Source organism: Nanorana parkeri, unplaced genomic scaffold (genome assembly GCF_000935625.1).
Source record: "Nanorana parkeri isolate BGI_ZX_2015 unplaced genomic scaffold, ASM93562v1 scaffold422, whole genome shotgun sequence".
NCBI lineage: Eukaryota > Metazoa > Chordata > Amphibia > Anura > Dicroglossidae > Nanorana > Nanorana parkeri.
In genome coordinates, this window is record NW_017306690.1 from 712,400 (window position 1) to 730,467 (window position 18,068).

The window sequence follows — 18,068 nt, forward strand, 5'->3', positions numbered from 1 at the left end:
TAAATGATCTTCTTTCTAAGACAGACAAAGTGAATGTTTACTGAATTTACTGAGCTTTCTGAAAAACGTGAAGTTATGTTCACTTCAATCAACCAATTATGTGCTACAAAAATCTAGTTTTCTAGGTTCCCTTACACATGACTGGGTAATCAAAGATAGTTTCACCTAATTTACTAAGCTAAGGCAACATTTTTGTTGCAATGTAAACAGTTTTTCCTTTTTTCTTTGTAAATCAACGCCAGTGTCAAAGGTGAACATTTGTGGGCTAATGAATGATCCCAGTTATGCCTCCCTTTTACTAATATAAAGGGGCTAATTTGCTAAAGAAGTTGAGAGTCTTCACTGAAAAGAATGTGCGAATATTCACTTAATGAAATCATGCATGTGAAAAGCAATGTCCTGATGACTTTAAATGCCCAACCATGTGCAGATGCTTTTCGCATGATTGGATATTTGAAGTAGATATTTACACTTTTTTTAGTAAAGATTCTCAAATTTTTAAGTTAATCAACCTTAAAGTTTCAGTCATCTTTTTGTCCTACCTGTGATGGATAAAAAAAAAGCAATACTGTCCAGCCTTACCTGTTCTTGGATTTTGAATTATTTTAACAGGTCTGGCCATATCTGACAGTTAAACACAATGAAGTTCCAAGAGATTCCAGGTTGTAAGAAGGATGCATACACAGATAGATTTTGTATGCTGAATAACAACTGCATCTTCCATCCCAGGCATTCAGTATCCTAATAGGTATTGATCAATTGCTGGAATCATCTGTGCCCCATATACAGCTTTATTAAGGGAAGCTTTGATCTAAAGCTAACCTGGCTAATGTCTGCAATAGTTAATGGGCACATAAAAACTATTTATACACTTTACTTTACATTGTTCCACCCAAGTAATTTTAACACAATCCATAATCTGTCAATACATGGTGCACAAACAGTCAAACACTGTTCTCCAATCAGGCAGTGCAGTTCACAGCTATTTTGTGATTATAGGAATTCAGCATGTGTCAAATGAGTGAACAGAAAGCTGCTTTGATTGTCAGATAAATAACATCCAACTGTAATATAACGTGGTTAAGAGCTTTAACTAAATCACCTTAGTTATCTGTAGTAATGAAATGCTATTTTATTTAAATGTAGGTTCTTGACATTTTAATGAGTCTATAGATGTACAGTAAGCTTCCCTAAGTGAATCGGAATCATCACAGAGGCTGTAAGCATATTTTAGATTTGATGTCTTTTGACAGAACAGCCACTTGTTTAATTTGCCAATTAAATATAGTGAAGTGTAGTAATAGTACATAAAAATACCTTCTTAGAGGGAGACTATATGTAATAAGATTTAGAAAAGGGTTTATACATACATATGATCAAGAACTTTATGACTTTAGTCAAGTAGGGGCTTGTGTTGACAGGCTTTGGGCTTGTGTCAATGGACAACTGCAGTTTGCTTTCTGGTGCATTGCACGTGCATGAAAGATTAGTTTGAGACACTTCTGAAAACATTCACAGATCATTGGCAGGTGGATTTGACCTGCAGTTACCTCTGTATAACCTGCATATGACCTACTTCCAAGCTCTATCAACCTGCTTCAAGCTGTTTTTTCAATCAAACTGACTGGTAACTTCCAATGGGAACACTAGTGCTGGTGATCCTGGTGACTACCAGGGATTTTCCTCACTTCCTGTTGTGGCTATTGGACAGGAACACAGGTGGCAAAAAAGCAGACAGGAGTTATAACCCTCCCTTACACTTTACAAAATTCAAAAAAAATCCTGATTGCCCCCCATGTGACCCAAAGGCTGCCTCATTAAAGGGATGGCCCTGTATATGGGCACATTGTAAACACAGCCTTTTTACAGTAGGGCAGTAAATAGGAGCAGAGTTATCATGCAGCTGTAATGCTTCTTCATCCATTTGATATCTGAGAGGAATTCGGTCACACAAGGTAGATACTTTTCTTTATATACATTCTATGTAAGGTAACCCAGAAAAGGGGGAAGTATCCATCTAACGTGGCAAATCTAATAGTAACAAACATGGGTTGATCGATGTAGGCAAATAGACATGGTTTATCATACCTGTTAGCTATGTATTACAGTAACATTTGTATTGTCTTTTTCAATATTTATTATATAATATAGGATATCCAAAGAAAACATTACCTATGATGTCCTTAAAACTGCAAGCCTAGTTAAATTCTAACAGGTTCCACTTGCTGTTATTAAATAATGGAAGATGATATCATTATTGCCTTTCTTACAAGTGATGTATTTGGCATGGTGAGTCATCCCTTGCCAAGTATTATAGTGACAGTTATTAAAGTTAAATGAGTTGTCAGTTGGAATGGATAAGAATTGGTCTGGGCTTTTAAGTGGAAACATTTGTGCCATAGCTGAATGTGAATTTTTATAAGATAAGTCTGGTATCTTATAGGTGACAGAATAATGTATGTCAAGAATCTTATAACCTCTACAGCTGCTGTTCAATAATAGAGTTCAGAGATCAATGATGGCCAAAAAATCTAATTCTATTTATGAATGGAATGGGCAGTGTTTTAAAGCATGTGTATCACTTAGATGCATATAAATTGGATTTGCAATAATGTGAAAGCACTTGGTTATATAACAGGCAGTTAAGCAGTAGTAATTCACACTTTGAAAGACAAGCTTACAATAAAGTGAAGGTAATAGATCTTTTGGGTTCCTATAGAGAGGACCATTCCTGATCTCTCAGGCTCAGTGATCTGTATAAGACAGCCTTGAACTGGCAACTATTGCAACAATACTTATCTTTTACAAGATGTGCACACATAAAGTTGTTATCCACAAATGTTCCTTTCCTCCTTTTATCTAAGTTTAATGAATTAACTTTGATGGGCCTAGAGGTGCAATTCATATTTGTTAGGTTTTATCTTTATTGCCTGTATTATCAACTGCCTATTCTGAATTTTCCAGAACTGAAAAAAATATAAAAGGTTAACATTTGAGAAACAAATCCTCCATTAAAAAAGATGCCTAATTGAGTCTAAATTTGGTTTTTGTTTGCATTGTTCAACAGAAAAGCTAATGATCCTCATCATATTTTGGCTTACTTTAAATAAAAATTTCTGCTTGCAACATTAATGTGTTGAAGAACACACTGCTAGGCAGAGTCTGTGATTGGATCACAAAATAGAGAGATCATAAGACTGTTTGTTTCTAGTTTTTGGAGATTTTGAGTAAGCCTGGGTCAGCAATGTGATGAATGACTAACGGGGTCATGTAGGAGACAGAAAGGGTCATGCAAAAATACAAACAACCCACATGATGTTAATCCGTGAACAATGAAGCGATTTGGGTTTTGGGCTCTCTGGAAGGAATATGCATGAAAATGTATGTTCATTAAAATCTTGGTGCCTCGGTTTACTAAAATGACTAAATTAGGATTTTAGAGAAGCATAGGTGTACTTAAGACCTCATTCACACTGAGTGACATGAAAAATTGCGCTTAGTGTGAACCAGGTCTTAGAGCTGAACTCCAGGCAGGTATAACAGACACAGGCTAACACATCTATGCATTCACTATTAACTAATTACATTTATTTTTTAAAAGCAATTGTTAATACAATTAGCATACGTAACTAGTTTTACTTGATATCAGCCTCATGCAATCCCCATACAGTAGCACCCACACTGGGGGAAGGAGGGGTAGATCTGAGAGCCAGTCATCCTAATGTGTTAACAAGGAAAATGATGTTAAGAGTAGAGGGCAGAGTGGGAAGGCCTCATCATTCTGCTTCTGCTGTTTAACTGTCAAGTCACTAGGCAGGGCATAGAACAGTAGTTCTCAACCTTTCTAGGGCCAGGACCCCTTGGTAACATTTGTCAAGTTGTGGTGACCCCAACGGTAATATTTAGGGATGACGTGGCTGCTGCTGCAACATCTGGCGGCGTGGCGGGAGAACTGACACTGCTGCACTAGGAGAGGGCTGAGGAGGACTCTCACCTAGCACAGCAGAAATCACACAGCGACCCACAGGTTGAGAACCACTCCTTAAAGGAGACAACAAATCCCAGAGGAATACAACAAATCGCAGCAATAGTCCATTATACTGTAATGTTCTATTGCTGGGATTTGTAGTCCTCTGTAGCTGGTGTTATTCTGCATTGCGCTGTAGAATTTATCATTGCTGGGATTTGTAGTCCTCTGTAGCTGCTGGTAGTCTGCAGTGCGCTGTATAATGATTATACGGCGCAACACAGAATAACACCAGCTATAGAGGAATACAGCAAATAGCAGCAATAGCACATTATACTATAATGTACTATTGCTGGGATTTGAAGTCCTCTGTAGCTGCTGGTATTCTGTATTGCGCTGTATATAATGTATTATTGCTGGGATTTGTAGTCCTCTATAGCTGGTGGTATTCTGCATTGTGCTGTATAATGATTATATGCAGTATACCACCAGCTATAAAGGAATACAACAAATGCTAGCAATAGTGCATTATACATACAGTATATAATGTATTGCTGGGATTTGTAGTCCTCAGTGAAATAGCCAATAGGAATCCAGCTATGCATTTTATTTTTCTGACTCACGGCAGTCGGTGGCTGGGCGACCTCTGGCAAATCATCATTCGACCCCCGACGGGGGCGAGGTTGAGAACTGCTGGCATAGAGAGAGGACACCGCTGTACACCTCAAGTGTGGTGTCATCCACCACAAAAGTGATCAGCTAATGCATTCAATGCACATTACCTATGCAAGATATTAGCCCGCAATTCACACCTGCACGTTCTATGAACGTGTGCCAAAGCGCATGTTTTTGTGTGCGTTTGGCACGCGTTCACAAAAACACAATAAAACGTGCAACACACTTGCGTTGCCATTCATTTCTAACATCACCACCCCAAACTCAGCTCAAACTAATTTTTCCTCCTTGTTTGCACTCTTGAAAACCCAATTGGGACGTGCTGCAATCACAGCACATAAATGCGCACAAATATGCGCGAATGTGACGCACGTTCACGCCACACGCAGGTGTGAATGCGGGCCTACAGATCACTGACCAACTAATGACTAAGCCCCAAAAGATGACTAAATCTTTTTGCTGTATTCAAGGTCTATGATGGACTAGGGTGAATCACAGCTGTTGGGTGTCTTTAACTATGAAGTCAGCGTTTTATATGGGCCATCTCTTGCAGCATTAATCTGGTAATTAAATAAAAAATGTAATACAGGGGAGGTCTGCGCACTCAATGTCCTCTAATCATTAGGATTCTTACCCCTATATTTGATGCCCTAGGTTGCTATTGTTTGTGGATGCTTCTTTATTAAACTCTAATGCCTGGTTCCTGGTATTGCATATGCGCGTTTTTTTTGCCGCAATTCGCGGTAAAAAAATTGCGCGACAAACGCGCGTTTCCGAGGGCTACTTGGCTGTATCCCAATGGAAACGCGCAACAAAAACGACCCAAAGTAGTACATGTACCTTTTCAGGCGTGGGCTGTTTTGTAGCGCGTTAGGGACGGGATGAAATACGCCAAGGTGTGAACCAGACCCATTGAAAACAATGGGATTTTGATGTTTGAGCGTTTTGTAGAGCGTTCGTCGAGCGTAGAACGCGCTACAAAACGTTCAGGTGTGAACGAGGGCTAAAACGTTTTGAAATGCAGCATAGAAAAGAAAATAATAGAAACATTATTAGAAAAAAATGAATAAACTGCCTATGAGCAATCTGCAATTGGATGCAGAATGGGGTTGAATTTTACAAGATCGCTCTTCTCGCTTTTCTCTAATAAACACCCTTTAATAATTACAGCTGGCCAGGCTATATTAAGCAGAACGAGGAGGCTTTATATTATCTGTGTTTATTTGTTGAAAGAAAAAATGACCTTAAGAGCAAGCAGACACAAAATTAGCTCATCAAGGCCACTTTTAACAACTCGAAAGTTACAATACTATTAAACTACTTAAATTCTAAAGCTAAAATGTATGGAGTTACTACATGTGTTTAAATTGTTGAAAGAAATCAAAGAATATATTCTGATTATTATTATTATGTTTGCTGTTTTGGGTGGTATGTTGAACAGCTTCCATAATATAAATAATCAGTAGTTTGTATAAAGAAAGTGTAACAAAAAGCATATTATGTATATAAACATACAGTATAACATAATGGGTAACAGACAAATTTGTCTCCGTGCAAGAGATTCCAGTAATAAAGACTGGTCACTGTTACTCTCTCTCCTTGTGAAGGCTGATTGGTCTTGTCTGTAGGCAGCCTATAATGGGTGGACCTGCTAAGTCCCATCCATAGCTCTGCTCTCTGCACAGACTATGTGCACCACACTGATAATATCACTGCTACTTTACAAAGTAATATTTGGGTTTACACAGGAGTTTAACTTTAAAGGTCCCCAGAAAAGTGGCAGAGAATTCTCCCTTTTCTTCTGCAATTAGACTTATACTAAGCCTTAAGGTGCCCATACACCTTACGATTATCGTACGATAATCGTATGCGATAGACTTTTCGTACGACAATCGTAAGGTGTATGGGGAATGTGCAACCGCCAGTACTGTACAATCGTACGACTTTTGTCTTTCCTGCATGTTTGAAAACTTCAGTCGATCATACGATTGTCGCAAGGTTGGTGGCGTACGATTAACACTGCTCATGCGCAAACGAAAATAGGTGCGGTCAATTACCGCAATTCCAACCAAAAAAAGATTGATAGTATTTATAGGGCCTTCAGAGCCTCCACTGGTAAAGGCTGTTCTGTCACTCTTCCAGATTATATTGCTTGTTAGCCAAGTGCTAGTGTAGTCTAGAACAAGTAGTAGAGGAGCCTTAAGGGAATGTTTTTCCTCAGCATACTTGGCCCGTTTTACTGCTGGCCTCATGAAAGTCGCATGGGCTGCTGTTACTATAGTTACCCCCTTGTTGTCTTTGCATAAATGACTCATTATTTATAACAAATAACTCTACATAGCTAGTTCTAAAGTTTGCATGGAATGTTTTCTTGCTGTTAACAAGAAATCATTGTTTTCTTCTAGGAAAATTCACAAATAGTCTATTACATAGTCATTTATGTATACAAATGTAGTACTTATTTAGTGTTATTATCATTGGTCTATATTGAAAAAGAATGACTGCATGCTAGTTCCATGGCCATCCCATCATAAGCTGTGTTGCCAAAGAAGTGTTTTATTCCCTTGTAACTAATATGAAGTTGAGGGTCGGAGAACAGCAACTCCATGAATTTCTTCAATGACATTAATGTTGTGAGAGTAGATTCATTATAACCCAAGGGGAAATTTCTGTGCTGTGTTTTACTAATTTACCGACAAGCATGTTCCTTCAATAAAGCTCTAGAAGGAGCAATGTAAAAAAAATTATTCCTAGCAACCAATTGCAGGCCATCTTACAGCTGTTTCAGTAAAATCAATTCTGATTGGCTTCCATAGGTTACTGAACTTTGATACTCTTTGCTCTTTTTTTATTGGATAATTATATAAAAGGACTCCTGTTATTGCTGATCTCCTTCTGAAGATGCTAGTTGCCTGGCTGTGTCTGGCTTATATTCTTTATTAATCACAGACATCCTGGTTTTCATAATTGTTCCAGGTCAGAGACTAGGAAGCATCGAAGTCAGTGGGTCAACATGACAACTAGAGAAGGAAGGAGATTGCCATCTTTCAGAAGGATATTACCATCAGTGATAGTAACCCTTATAGTCCCGTTCCTTTGAAACACTGCTCCTTTTGGATATGCTTCTTATGACACAGTTCCTTAAAACAAGCTTCTTAAAACAAGCAGAAGCCCCCACTGAGGAAATATTAAAATGTTCCAAGTATTACCTTTCAAACTAATTTTGGCAAAGTATCAGTGATATATAAAGGTCCTACATGCTGATAAATTGGTAAACCTTGGTGAATAAGGTGCAATATGGACAACAATTATAAAAATCTTCTGCCTCTCACTTTGTATGAAGTGTTAATATTCCTCTTGCAAATGCAGTTTAATCCATTGTAACGTCATCTGCAATTTTGCTTGCTTGGAGGAAACAGTATATCAGAAACAAAAAACCTTGGAATTCTGTGAAGTTGCAAACAAAGAGATTTGCAATCGCGTTTTTGTCCAATATTCGTAAGGTTGATGGGCAGTCTACAACCGCAAATACTGTACAATCGTACGACTTTTAACTTTCTAGCAGGTTAGAAAACTTCTGTTGAATCGTACGATCTTTGCATGGTTGGTGGCGTTTCTGTACGTCCAAAATCGTACGATTAACACTGCTCATGAACAAACGAAAATCTGTGCGGTCCATTAACGAAGTTCGTCCAGGTGATTTCTGCTAAAGACCGCTAACTGAACTGTGTGATGGTCAGGGCAGGATGGGTGCCGCTGTACGAAAATCGTACGACGGTTCGATCATCGGACGGAAATCTTCGTCTGATGATTCCAAGGTGTATGGGCACCTTAAGTCAAACTGTTCCCTTGAAAAACAAAGTAAAATATTTAGCATCCTTCTTATTTCTGTACACACCGGTACGTAGCAAGTGATCACTGATTCATTTGTTACAAAATTATGATTGCTACTTACAGGTCAGATTTACAGCTTATTAAATACTGAGGCTGCCACCAAATAGCCGGAGGCAAGTGTAATTAATCTTACAGTAACACGCTCAACTATATGTGCAGTAGGAACAATCTGCAGAACTCTATAAGAACTTAATTAGCAACAGTTTACATCTGTGCAATTTGGTAACTAATTAGTGTAATGTTGACGTTAGCGCCCTGCGGCTGAAGGTAAAACTGGTAATACAAGGTCATAAGAATAAAAATATAAAGCCAAAAAGCAAATATTTGTGTGTATTTTTATGAATAACAAAACGGCTATATTGAAATGTATACTATTCAATGCTTGTCAATGTTTCTTGTCATTTTAGGGGGCCACATTAATCCTGCAGTTTCATTTGCCATGTGTTTAACTGGAAGATTAGAATGGGTCAAGCTCCCCTTCTATGTGAGTGCACAGTTTGTGGGTGCCATTACTGGGTCTGCTTTAGTTTTTGGTGTTTATTATGGTAGGTATATTCTGTTTTTGAAACCTTGTAAGCATTATTGTTAAAATCTATATGCTGTAACAGAATTGTTTTGATGCAGGCAGACTGCCTACACACATTGATGGCTGGGGAGGTGGAAAAGACAATCACAGTCTTTATATGAAGAGTCAAATGTGTGCATCTACAGTATATACAGCTGCCTGTATCTTTGAGTCTACTGATTGCTTTGACATGCTTTCACTGCTCATGCATTTTTCACCATATGCATAGTTTAAACTAGTGGAGGACTGGGAACTTTTGGCCTGAGAAGCAAACACAACAAAGTGACCTTTTCATTGTAGAAATAATTTATATCAGCTACGAAAGTGCAGCAAAGAAATGTGATGCCGCATTGGACAACATGGCCAATGATCCAAATAATTCAGTTTCCTTTAACAAGATAAGCATGTCACAACTGTTTTCTTCCAGCATTGACTTCCTTTGCATTTGGTTGTATAACAAGAATGGTTTACTGAAGGGGTTAAGAATGTTCATGCAATAAACTGTGAATATTCACTTCAATTATTTAATCATGTGCAAAGCAAATTTCCTGTTTATTTATCTGTGCATGATTTGTTAATTGAAGTGATTATTCACATGATATATTATGTGAACATTATGAAATAATGTAGTAACATCTCAGAGCAACAAAGAAAGTCTTTGGTGGAAGACATCAGCATTTATACTGATCTAGGTTGTTTAACATTTTACTGCAGATCTGATACCTTGTAGAATCTATAGAAATGCTGTGGAAAATTATTATACAACATAATTAGATTGCTAGTGATCAGCACAAGAAATTAATTAGTGTCAAGGCAAATTTCTAGAAAAATATTTTAAAAACCTTGACAACAGTGGAGAACTTGCCCATAGTGACCAGTTAGGTTTCATCTTTTGGGAGAATAAAATCAAGAAACTTACTTTTGCTATAGGCAAGTTCTCCACCTTGGTGTAAAAACATGTATTAAAATATTATTATAGCCAAATCATTTCTAAGGATTTTGATAGCATAGAAGCAGGGACGTACATACTATTTTTGCAGACTGTGCAGTTGCCCAAGAGCCCATTGGGTCTTAGAAGTCAATTCATACCTCTGCATACTGGGGAAATTTACTCTCTACCATTTTTACTGGGACAGAAAGTGATATGAGATCCATAATGGTACTGTTTTTACTGGAACTGAAGGTGAGGGAAAATATTCCAACGAGGATACATGTTCCAGTTGTCTTAGAGGAGCTTTTCCTTGACTTTACAGAGATTTCTACTCACTGCCTGTTGAGTCTTTAGGCCAGGAAGTGGAACGAAATTTCCCCAACAGTACATAGACAGCAAGAATGGCTACAGAATGGCCTTGGCCCAGCAGGTACAGGCACCCATTTATCTAATTGGGTAAAACTATCTCCAGTCAGAGAACGAGATCTGTATTATCCAGCTATGGAAAGACGGACAAGGCCAAATATAGCACTTGTCTCTTTTACAGTTGTCCAGTACTGCAGTGATCACTGGCAGTGCATTCTCCTATTGGGTTTCTGCAACTTCCTCTGCTGTGGCTTTGACTTCCTTTGCTGGCTCTTCTCTGTGTCCCTGTGCCTGAGTTCAGTTAGTCCTGTATCCTGCCTATTTTTGCCCTTAAGGTGTTTGTTTAGTGTATGAGAACATTATTCAAAAAAACATTCCAAAAGCAGGATATACATTTGGACAGATTTGTGTCAGTGCTAGACCCGTCCTTGGGGATTTTAAAGCATAATGTATGCTAGTGTTAACATCCATCATCTATATATACAGTCTATCCAGGGCAGCCATTAGAAATTTTGGGGCCCCTTACACAGCTTTAGGCCTGGGCCCCTGGGCCGGATTAAGAGCACCACAGGCCTAGTGCTGAGGATTTTGGTGGGCCTTTTGGTGGAAAATGTTGACGGTCACCAGGGCCCTCTTCCTCATGTACGGGCTGTGTTTTGAACTCTCTCTACTGATTGGAGTCAGTGGTGGAGCGCCGGAGCCCGGTTGCAGCTGTGAGCCTGGTAGATCCGCCACTGACTCCAAGTTGTAGAGAGACTACAAATCTCAGCAATACAGAATACCACCGGCTATAGAGGACTACAAATCTCAGCAATACTTTATACAGCAATGCAGAATACTATGAAGCTACATACCCTGTGTTCCTCCAGGTACATGGCTTGATGTCTCCAGGGTCTCAGGAGGGCTTTTCAGGGTTTCAGGGGGGGGCTATGCAGGCTCTCTGGTGGGCAGTGTGGGCTCTCAAGCAGTGTTCATTTCGTCTGCAAAATGTTTTCCCCCTGTTTTTTGGCCATTTTTCAGTGATAAAAACAAAATTAAAGAGTAGTTAATGGGATGAAAACGATTTTCGTCTGGTACCCAATTTTCGTCAACGTTCTCCTACCCACTGGTGCTGGCTGCAGCAGTCTGTGTTCCTTTCAATCCCCGCTGCTCTCCCCACCTGTATCGGCAGAGGCAGTGGGAACACAGACCACTGCACACGGCACCAGCAGGGAGGAGAGACTGTCACTGCATTACCTGATGCTCCCCCTCGTACCTACGCTGCTGCCCTGTTCCTCCTTCTCTGCCTGCCTTGTTCCTCCTTCTCTGGCCACCGCGTTCCTCCTTCTCTGGCCACTTCGTACTCTTCTCTTCTCCCCCGTTCCTCCTTCTCTTCTGGCGGTGTTCTCCTTCAGTTCCCTCTTCTGCTGATTGACAGCAGGCAGTGGGCGGGTGCAATAGCCAGCCTGCTATTACAATTTAAAATATCCAATAGCAGGCTGGCTATTGTTTCCAGCCACTGCCTGCTGTGTTGACATTTAGCTTCCTTAGCAGCTGAATCCAGTGAAGGGGAAAGGTGACACTAGGGGGCTTGTGAGCCCCCCCCCCCATGTGATAGCAATGAAGTAAAAAAAATGTAAAAAATAAAAGTTAAATAAAATAAAAAATTACTCCAGGGATATAAATGAAATGAGTTTGGAAATGCTAGAGAAACGCTTAAATAATACATTACACAAAAAATTAGGGATGCACCGATACTAGTTACTAGATACTAGTACTCGTTCTCGCCCAAATGCTCCGATGCCTACCCTGATACTTCCTGTATTAGGAAGCCGGGCAGCGCGTCATTAACGTACCAACTTGCCTGCACATATTAATCTATAGTAAAAATTGCTCGGTCGAAGCTCGGGCCCCCCCAGCCTTCTGGGCCCCTCACATTACTATTGGTGGTACGCCCCTGATGGCGGCCCTGAGTCTATCATTATATGCTGTTCTGTTTAGTTTAGGAAGTACAGCAAAGGCATACACAATAAAGCAGTTGTATATATAGGTGCGTATTTATGTGCGTGTATGTCTGTGGTGTGGGCATGTGTACATGTGTCTGTGTATGTTGGGGAGAAGGGGGTGGACTCCATCCTATTAAAAAAAAATTTTTTTAAGAACTACTAATTACAGATCACTTAAGAGTTGATAGGCGATGACGAAAACTAATAGCTATGTTGTTTTATTTTTGCAGAAGCAATAATCAAATATTCTGGTGGAGTTCTTACAGTAGATGGTCCAAATGCCACAGCTCATATTTTTGCAACCTATCCTGCTCCATATCTGTCAACAATAAATGGACTTGGAGATCAAGTAAGACCTTTAAATATAGTTTATGTGGTATGCATGAAGGTACCCATAGACATTATAAAATGTCAAGCATGCCAATTTCTTGCTTGCAGTCAAATTTGAGATATGTTTGTTATGTGTTCTCATTCACACCCATTTACCTTTTAGATGTGTCTGTGTAGCAGGTCTTTGCAAGTTTCTCTCTAACTTTCCAAGTGACACTAAGCTATGTCTGTCCCCATACAAAGACTAGGGATAAACTAAGCTTCCTCTCATTAACATACTATGCATCTGGAGCTTTAACCTTTTGTTACCACAGACATTTTTTAAATCTTGTTTACAACTGATATTGAGATATGCCATCACAGTAAAGACAGGGTTAATTATGTTAACATTAATCTCCCTACCCCAGGGGTGTAACTAGAAATCACAGGGCCTCATAGCAAAATTTTGTATGGGGCCCCGTGATTTCTAGTTATACCCCTTGCAGAGCCCACTTGAGATCCCACACAGCCCACCTGAGGGTGACCCTGCAGAGCCCACCATAGACTCTCTATGTGTAGACTCTCTATGGTGGGCTCTGCAGGGTCACCCTCAGGTGGGCTGGTCGCACTCCTTACCTGTCCGCCTACTCTTCCTCCATGCTCGCTGATGGGCCCGCCTTCTCCCCTGCTGTCAACCACGGGCACCACCTCCTCCTCCACTGTCGGGTCCGGCCTCCTCCACCACCGCTGCTGGCTCTCATTGACTCAGCGGCTCTGGAGACGAACGCGTTGCTGCACAGATTACAGTCAGTGATCTGAACAGCAGGGCATTCTTCTTCAGAGCCGCCAGTGAAAGCCACCAGCAGAGGATGCCATAGCAACCCAGGCGGTCCGCTCTGCATCTGTGTCCCAGGCCCCATAGCCGCCGCCTCGGTCGCTATGGCGATTGTTACGCCACTGCCCTACCCCCTTGCATTCCAGACCAAAGCTCAGTACAGAGAACAAGATTTTTTTCAGAATAGTTCATGTATTTTGTAAGCAGCAATATAAAAAAAAGTTATGCTATGTGAATGGGAGCATGTAGTAAATATAAAATAGGTATTATCCCAATCTGCCTGCAAAAGTGGAAATACAGTTTAAGGAGTTTTCTGTAAGCAGACTCAGTGTTGAAAGTAGATTGCATATCTCCCTTCTACAAAGAACTGGTGTGAGATCCTCTTCAACATTCATGGTTGTTTCTCAATATGTATTTTTGGCCTCTTGCCATGGTAACATTTAGTCAAAGTCCATCTTAAAATCACAGAATGCCTACAATATGTTGTACTTATAAGTAAGGATGGGCCAAGTGTTCGATTCGAACATGAGTTCAAATCGAACATTGGCAGTTCGAGCGCTCGCCGAGCGACGAACGTCATGGGATGTTCGTGGTCTGTTCGACCGCGTACATTCCATAATACATATACACTTGCATCGTATTCGAACATTTCGGCCATTCGAATGTTCGAATACGAACCGAACAGGGGGGTGTTCGGCTCATCCCTACTTATAAGTGTGGCTGCACATTTATCATCTATTCATCACTATAGCTCACCACTTACCACTATCATTGTTCAGATTTTCCCTCACTGGCATAATCAACAAAAGTGGCATTACTTCTTATAACATTTAAAGCCTCAATTGACTTCCAAGCTATATATACCCTTAAAGGAGTTAAGCATCCTTATCACACTGTGGTCCCTCACTCTGCAGAGAGACCTAGAGGATCAGAAGTGATGGCTATCACTTTCTTCTTCAAAATTGTACTTTCAAATTCCACATAATCTTGACTGAAACAATGTTTAAATAGCAGCATATGTGGAAAAATAACTTAGTATAGGAGACCCAGTCACCAGATAATTAATTTCAACAAAAATCTTCCCATACAATTCTAAGTGCATTTGACATATTTCATGCATGGTTATTAGGTCACCATCTTGGATGTGATGTCAGCTGCCCCAGCACACCCAGGGTTGTCACTCGGGTGACAGTCTATAATATTTCCCTTTGCTCCTCCCCCAAAACTCACATAAAAGGTTATGTTGGGAGGTGGGGGAAGGGATGGAGACGCTGGATCAGCCCCCCCCCCCTCAGTAATCAGACACTCCCAGAAGATGAGAGGGCTATGATGTGTAAGAATGGAGGATGTGTTAGAGAACTGACTCTTCCAGAAGTAGTTATAGCAAGTTTAAAAGTCACATGAACACAATGAATAAAACATTGTTTATGGATAGGAAAGACACTGCAATGAGGCATTCAAAATACTTGATTTGTAGGTGCTTTTTGCATGACAGCCCTAAACTGGGTTCAGTCTAGTTGATTGGTGAAGCTTGCTCTGGGACTTTGGACACCTAAAACTATTTTTTATTAACTAGAATTGGAAAACATACTTACCAGTACTGACATATTTTGTATATTTTATTTTTTTACAGATACTGTCTACTGCACTTCTGCTCATTTTGGTATTTGCCATATTTGACAAGAAAAACATTGCAGCCCCTAAGGGATTGGAGCCGATTGCAATTGGCCTTCTGATTATGCTTCTAGGATTAGCTCTGGGAATGAATTGTGGCGGTGCTATGAACCCAGCTAGAGACTTAGGTCCACGAATCTTCACAGCAGTGGCTGGATGGGGTTATGATGTTTTCACGTAAGTAATCTCAGAGAACGGAACCATATTTCCTATAGATATGTGTATGCTTAACTAGGATATGATTTATAACATAATTGTTGCAAATGAATGTTGTATACTTTTTGCTTAAAATCTAGTTACAATTGGGTAGATTTGCATTGAGTACTAAGCTAAAGATTTCAGAAGCAAAATATAGAGAGGGCACTTTTTAATTGTAACCTGTTATTAAGCATTACTAATTTCATATGGGTGAAACATCCCATCTAAAAAGAAAAAATATGTTCTTATTTATTTGTAATAGTCATAGCTGTTGTAGGTATTGATATGCAAATACAGTATAGACAACAGTATCAGTCTTGCACAATAGTTTTTTTAGTCTTCATAGTCTTGCCATCTTATCTTTACATAGACCTACACTGATATAGACTGGTGCTCTTACTTAATAGTGACCATGCTAAATTATTTTTCCGTTTCATGCAGAGCTGGCAATAACTTTTGGTGGATTCCTGTAGTTGGCCCAATGGCTGGTGGAGCACTTGGAGCTTACATATATATTCTCTGCATAGAAGCTCATCATCACAATGGACAAGATAGCATGCATCCTGTTGATACTGATCAGTATGAAAAGCATGAACTTACCAATATGGCATAATCAACTTGTGTTCCTTTAAACTCAGGGAATGGTGGAATTACATAGTAAATAGCACAGGCCAACATTGGCTCAATTTCCACCAAAGACACTATCGGCATGAAATATGTACATGTTTGCATGGGTTCCTCCGGGTGTGCCATTTTTCTCCAACAATTCCAAAACCTACTGACATGTTAAATGGCTTCAACCCAGATTGGTCAAACCTTGTATGTGAATTTGTATGACGCTAGTAGGGACACTAAGCTGTAGGATTCTGGGGGTGGGGTGGGGGTGTCATCAGGAAGCAATGTGAATGGTTCAATGTTATCTGTTAACCTCTTGCCGTCCGCCCGTAGTAAAAAAACGGACGGACGGCAACAAAAAAGAATGTGTCAGATCTATATCAATTAGTAAAGTAAATAAATAAACTAAGTTCTCTCATTTGAAAATGGAAAATACTGTGACTGATATGTGATATACCTAATTACTTGCATTAAAACTTGAAATAAAATAGCTAAATATTTTCAGTCAATCATTAGTATTTTATTCCTAACCTTCAATCTCGCATATAAAAGTATTAGGGGATAATCATACTGCCCTTAATTGCTCAGACATAAATCCTCCCTGTTAATAAAGCACTAATGGACCATAGACTGGGTCACAAAGGTATATGCTGGTAATCAGTCTTGTCATGCATTAATGTGTAATAACTCTGATTAATCATCAATACCATTAAAATTCACTGTGTGTTAAAATGATTTTACTGACAGAAGCCAATATCTTCCCTGCAGTAGGATGTTGTCTGCCATTTAGAAGAAAATGTATGATGCACTGCCATTAATTCTTTTTCTAGAGAGGTTAATTTGTGAAGCAATAAACATTCAGTGTTTCAGGGCTACAGGAAGCTGCAAGGCTACAGAATGGCTCCAGCATTGATGCAAACTATCTTTTGTTATGTCTAGCTTTCATTTTTTATAACTTGTCTTTTACTGTATAATGTTATTGTTTTTAGGTAAAAAATAAGAATACAGACTCAGAAAGTCAGACCTTTTAATATGTACCTGACTAAGATACAGTGCCCTATTTATTACTGGTACACTTCAAGTGTATATAAACCTGAAAAAATAACATATTGCAGCTTACATTACCAATCTCTAAATGTGGTAGCTGCATTCGTTTTCTTTTTCAAGGCTTTTTTCATTTATTTTCACCTGGTGATCCTGCCAGTAACACACTTCTGTCTTAGGATGGCTCCACTCTACCCTTGGACAGCAGCAATGTCAGCCTGTGGAGAGGATAGTGTTAGATGCTCTGGCATCTAAAGCCAAACTCCATCAAATGCTTTTAAAGCAGTTACTACAACAGTTTGTTTTCCTTTTGGAATAAAGGTTGCACATAAATAAATAAACGTTTTCAGTCACAGACAGGGAAGGGCCCAGGACAGTCTGAGCTCAGAGAAATTGGGTTAAATGTTGCTGGCAATCAGGCAGGGCATTTTCTGGCAGAAAAGTATTGCAGGGAGAGCTCTGGATTGAAAGTAAATATTGCAACAAAAGCTGCATTTTTATTTTATATTTTCATAGCCTATTCATTTCTATCTTGTTCTTTTTGGGTGAATTTCTGCTCTAAGTTTATTTTTGTCAGAGAGAGTAAAAGGGAAGTTCTATAAAGTGTATGAAGTGCCAATCTAGACAAAACTTTCTTTCTTTGGTTATAACCGTTCAGGTTTTTTTGCTGTCTGTGTCAATCTCACTTCATAATGTCCTGGACACTGTCACTAGGCAAGAAAATGAAGTGGAATCTAAACCTTTACAGTTTATACTGAAGCAGGTCTAGAGGTCAATTCTCCTAATGGAAACACCTCTTCCACTGACAACTGTTAAACGTGGGATTCTTCTTCTCCATGGAAGAGTGCATAAATAAGCTTAAATGCCATCAATAATGGATACACGTAGATACCTACTATTCTATTCACCTATTGATAGGAGCTTAGTGAGGATGAGTAGGTGACCTGCACTCATTCACACCACTGGTCAGGATGGCAAGAATCTGGGATATTGAAGAGGATAATATACAG

At 39.5% G+C, this 18,068-nt stretch overlaps 1 protein-coding gene across 1 annotated transcript in view; it reads left to right on the forward strand.

The window, feature by feature from the left end:
* The window catches only part of AQP9 (aquaporin 9), a 25,441-nt gene extending 9,199 nt beyond the window's left edge, over window positions 1-16,242 (forward strand). The window contains exons 3-6 of the mRNA XM_018559923.1: window positions 8,944-9,081; window positions 12,614-12,732; window positions 15,161-15,378; window positions 15,841-16,242. Coding sequence (XP_018415425.1) covers window positions 8,944-9,081; window positions 12,614-12,732; window positions 15,161-15,378; window positions 15,841-16,012 — 647 coding nt within the window. The 3' untranslated portion in view covers window positions 16,013-16,242. The remainder of the gene's footprint in view (window positions 1-8,943; window positions 9,082-12,613; window positions 12,733-15,160; window positions 15,379-15,840) is intronic.
* The last annotated feature ends 1,826 nt before the right edge of the window (window positions 16,243-18,068 follow it).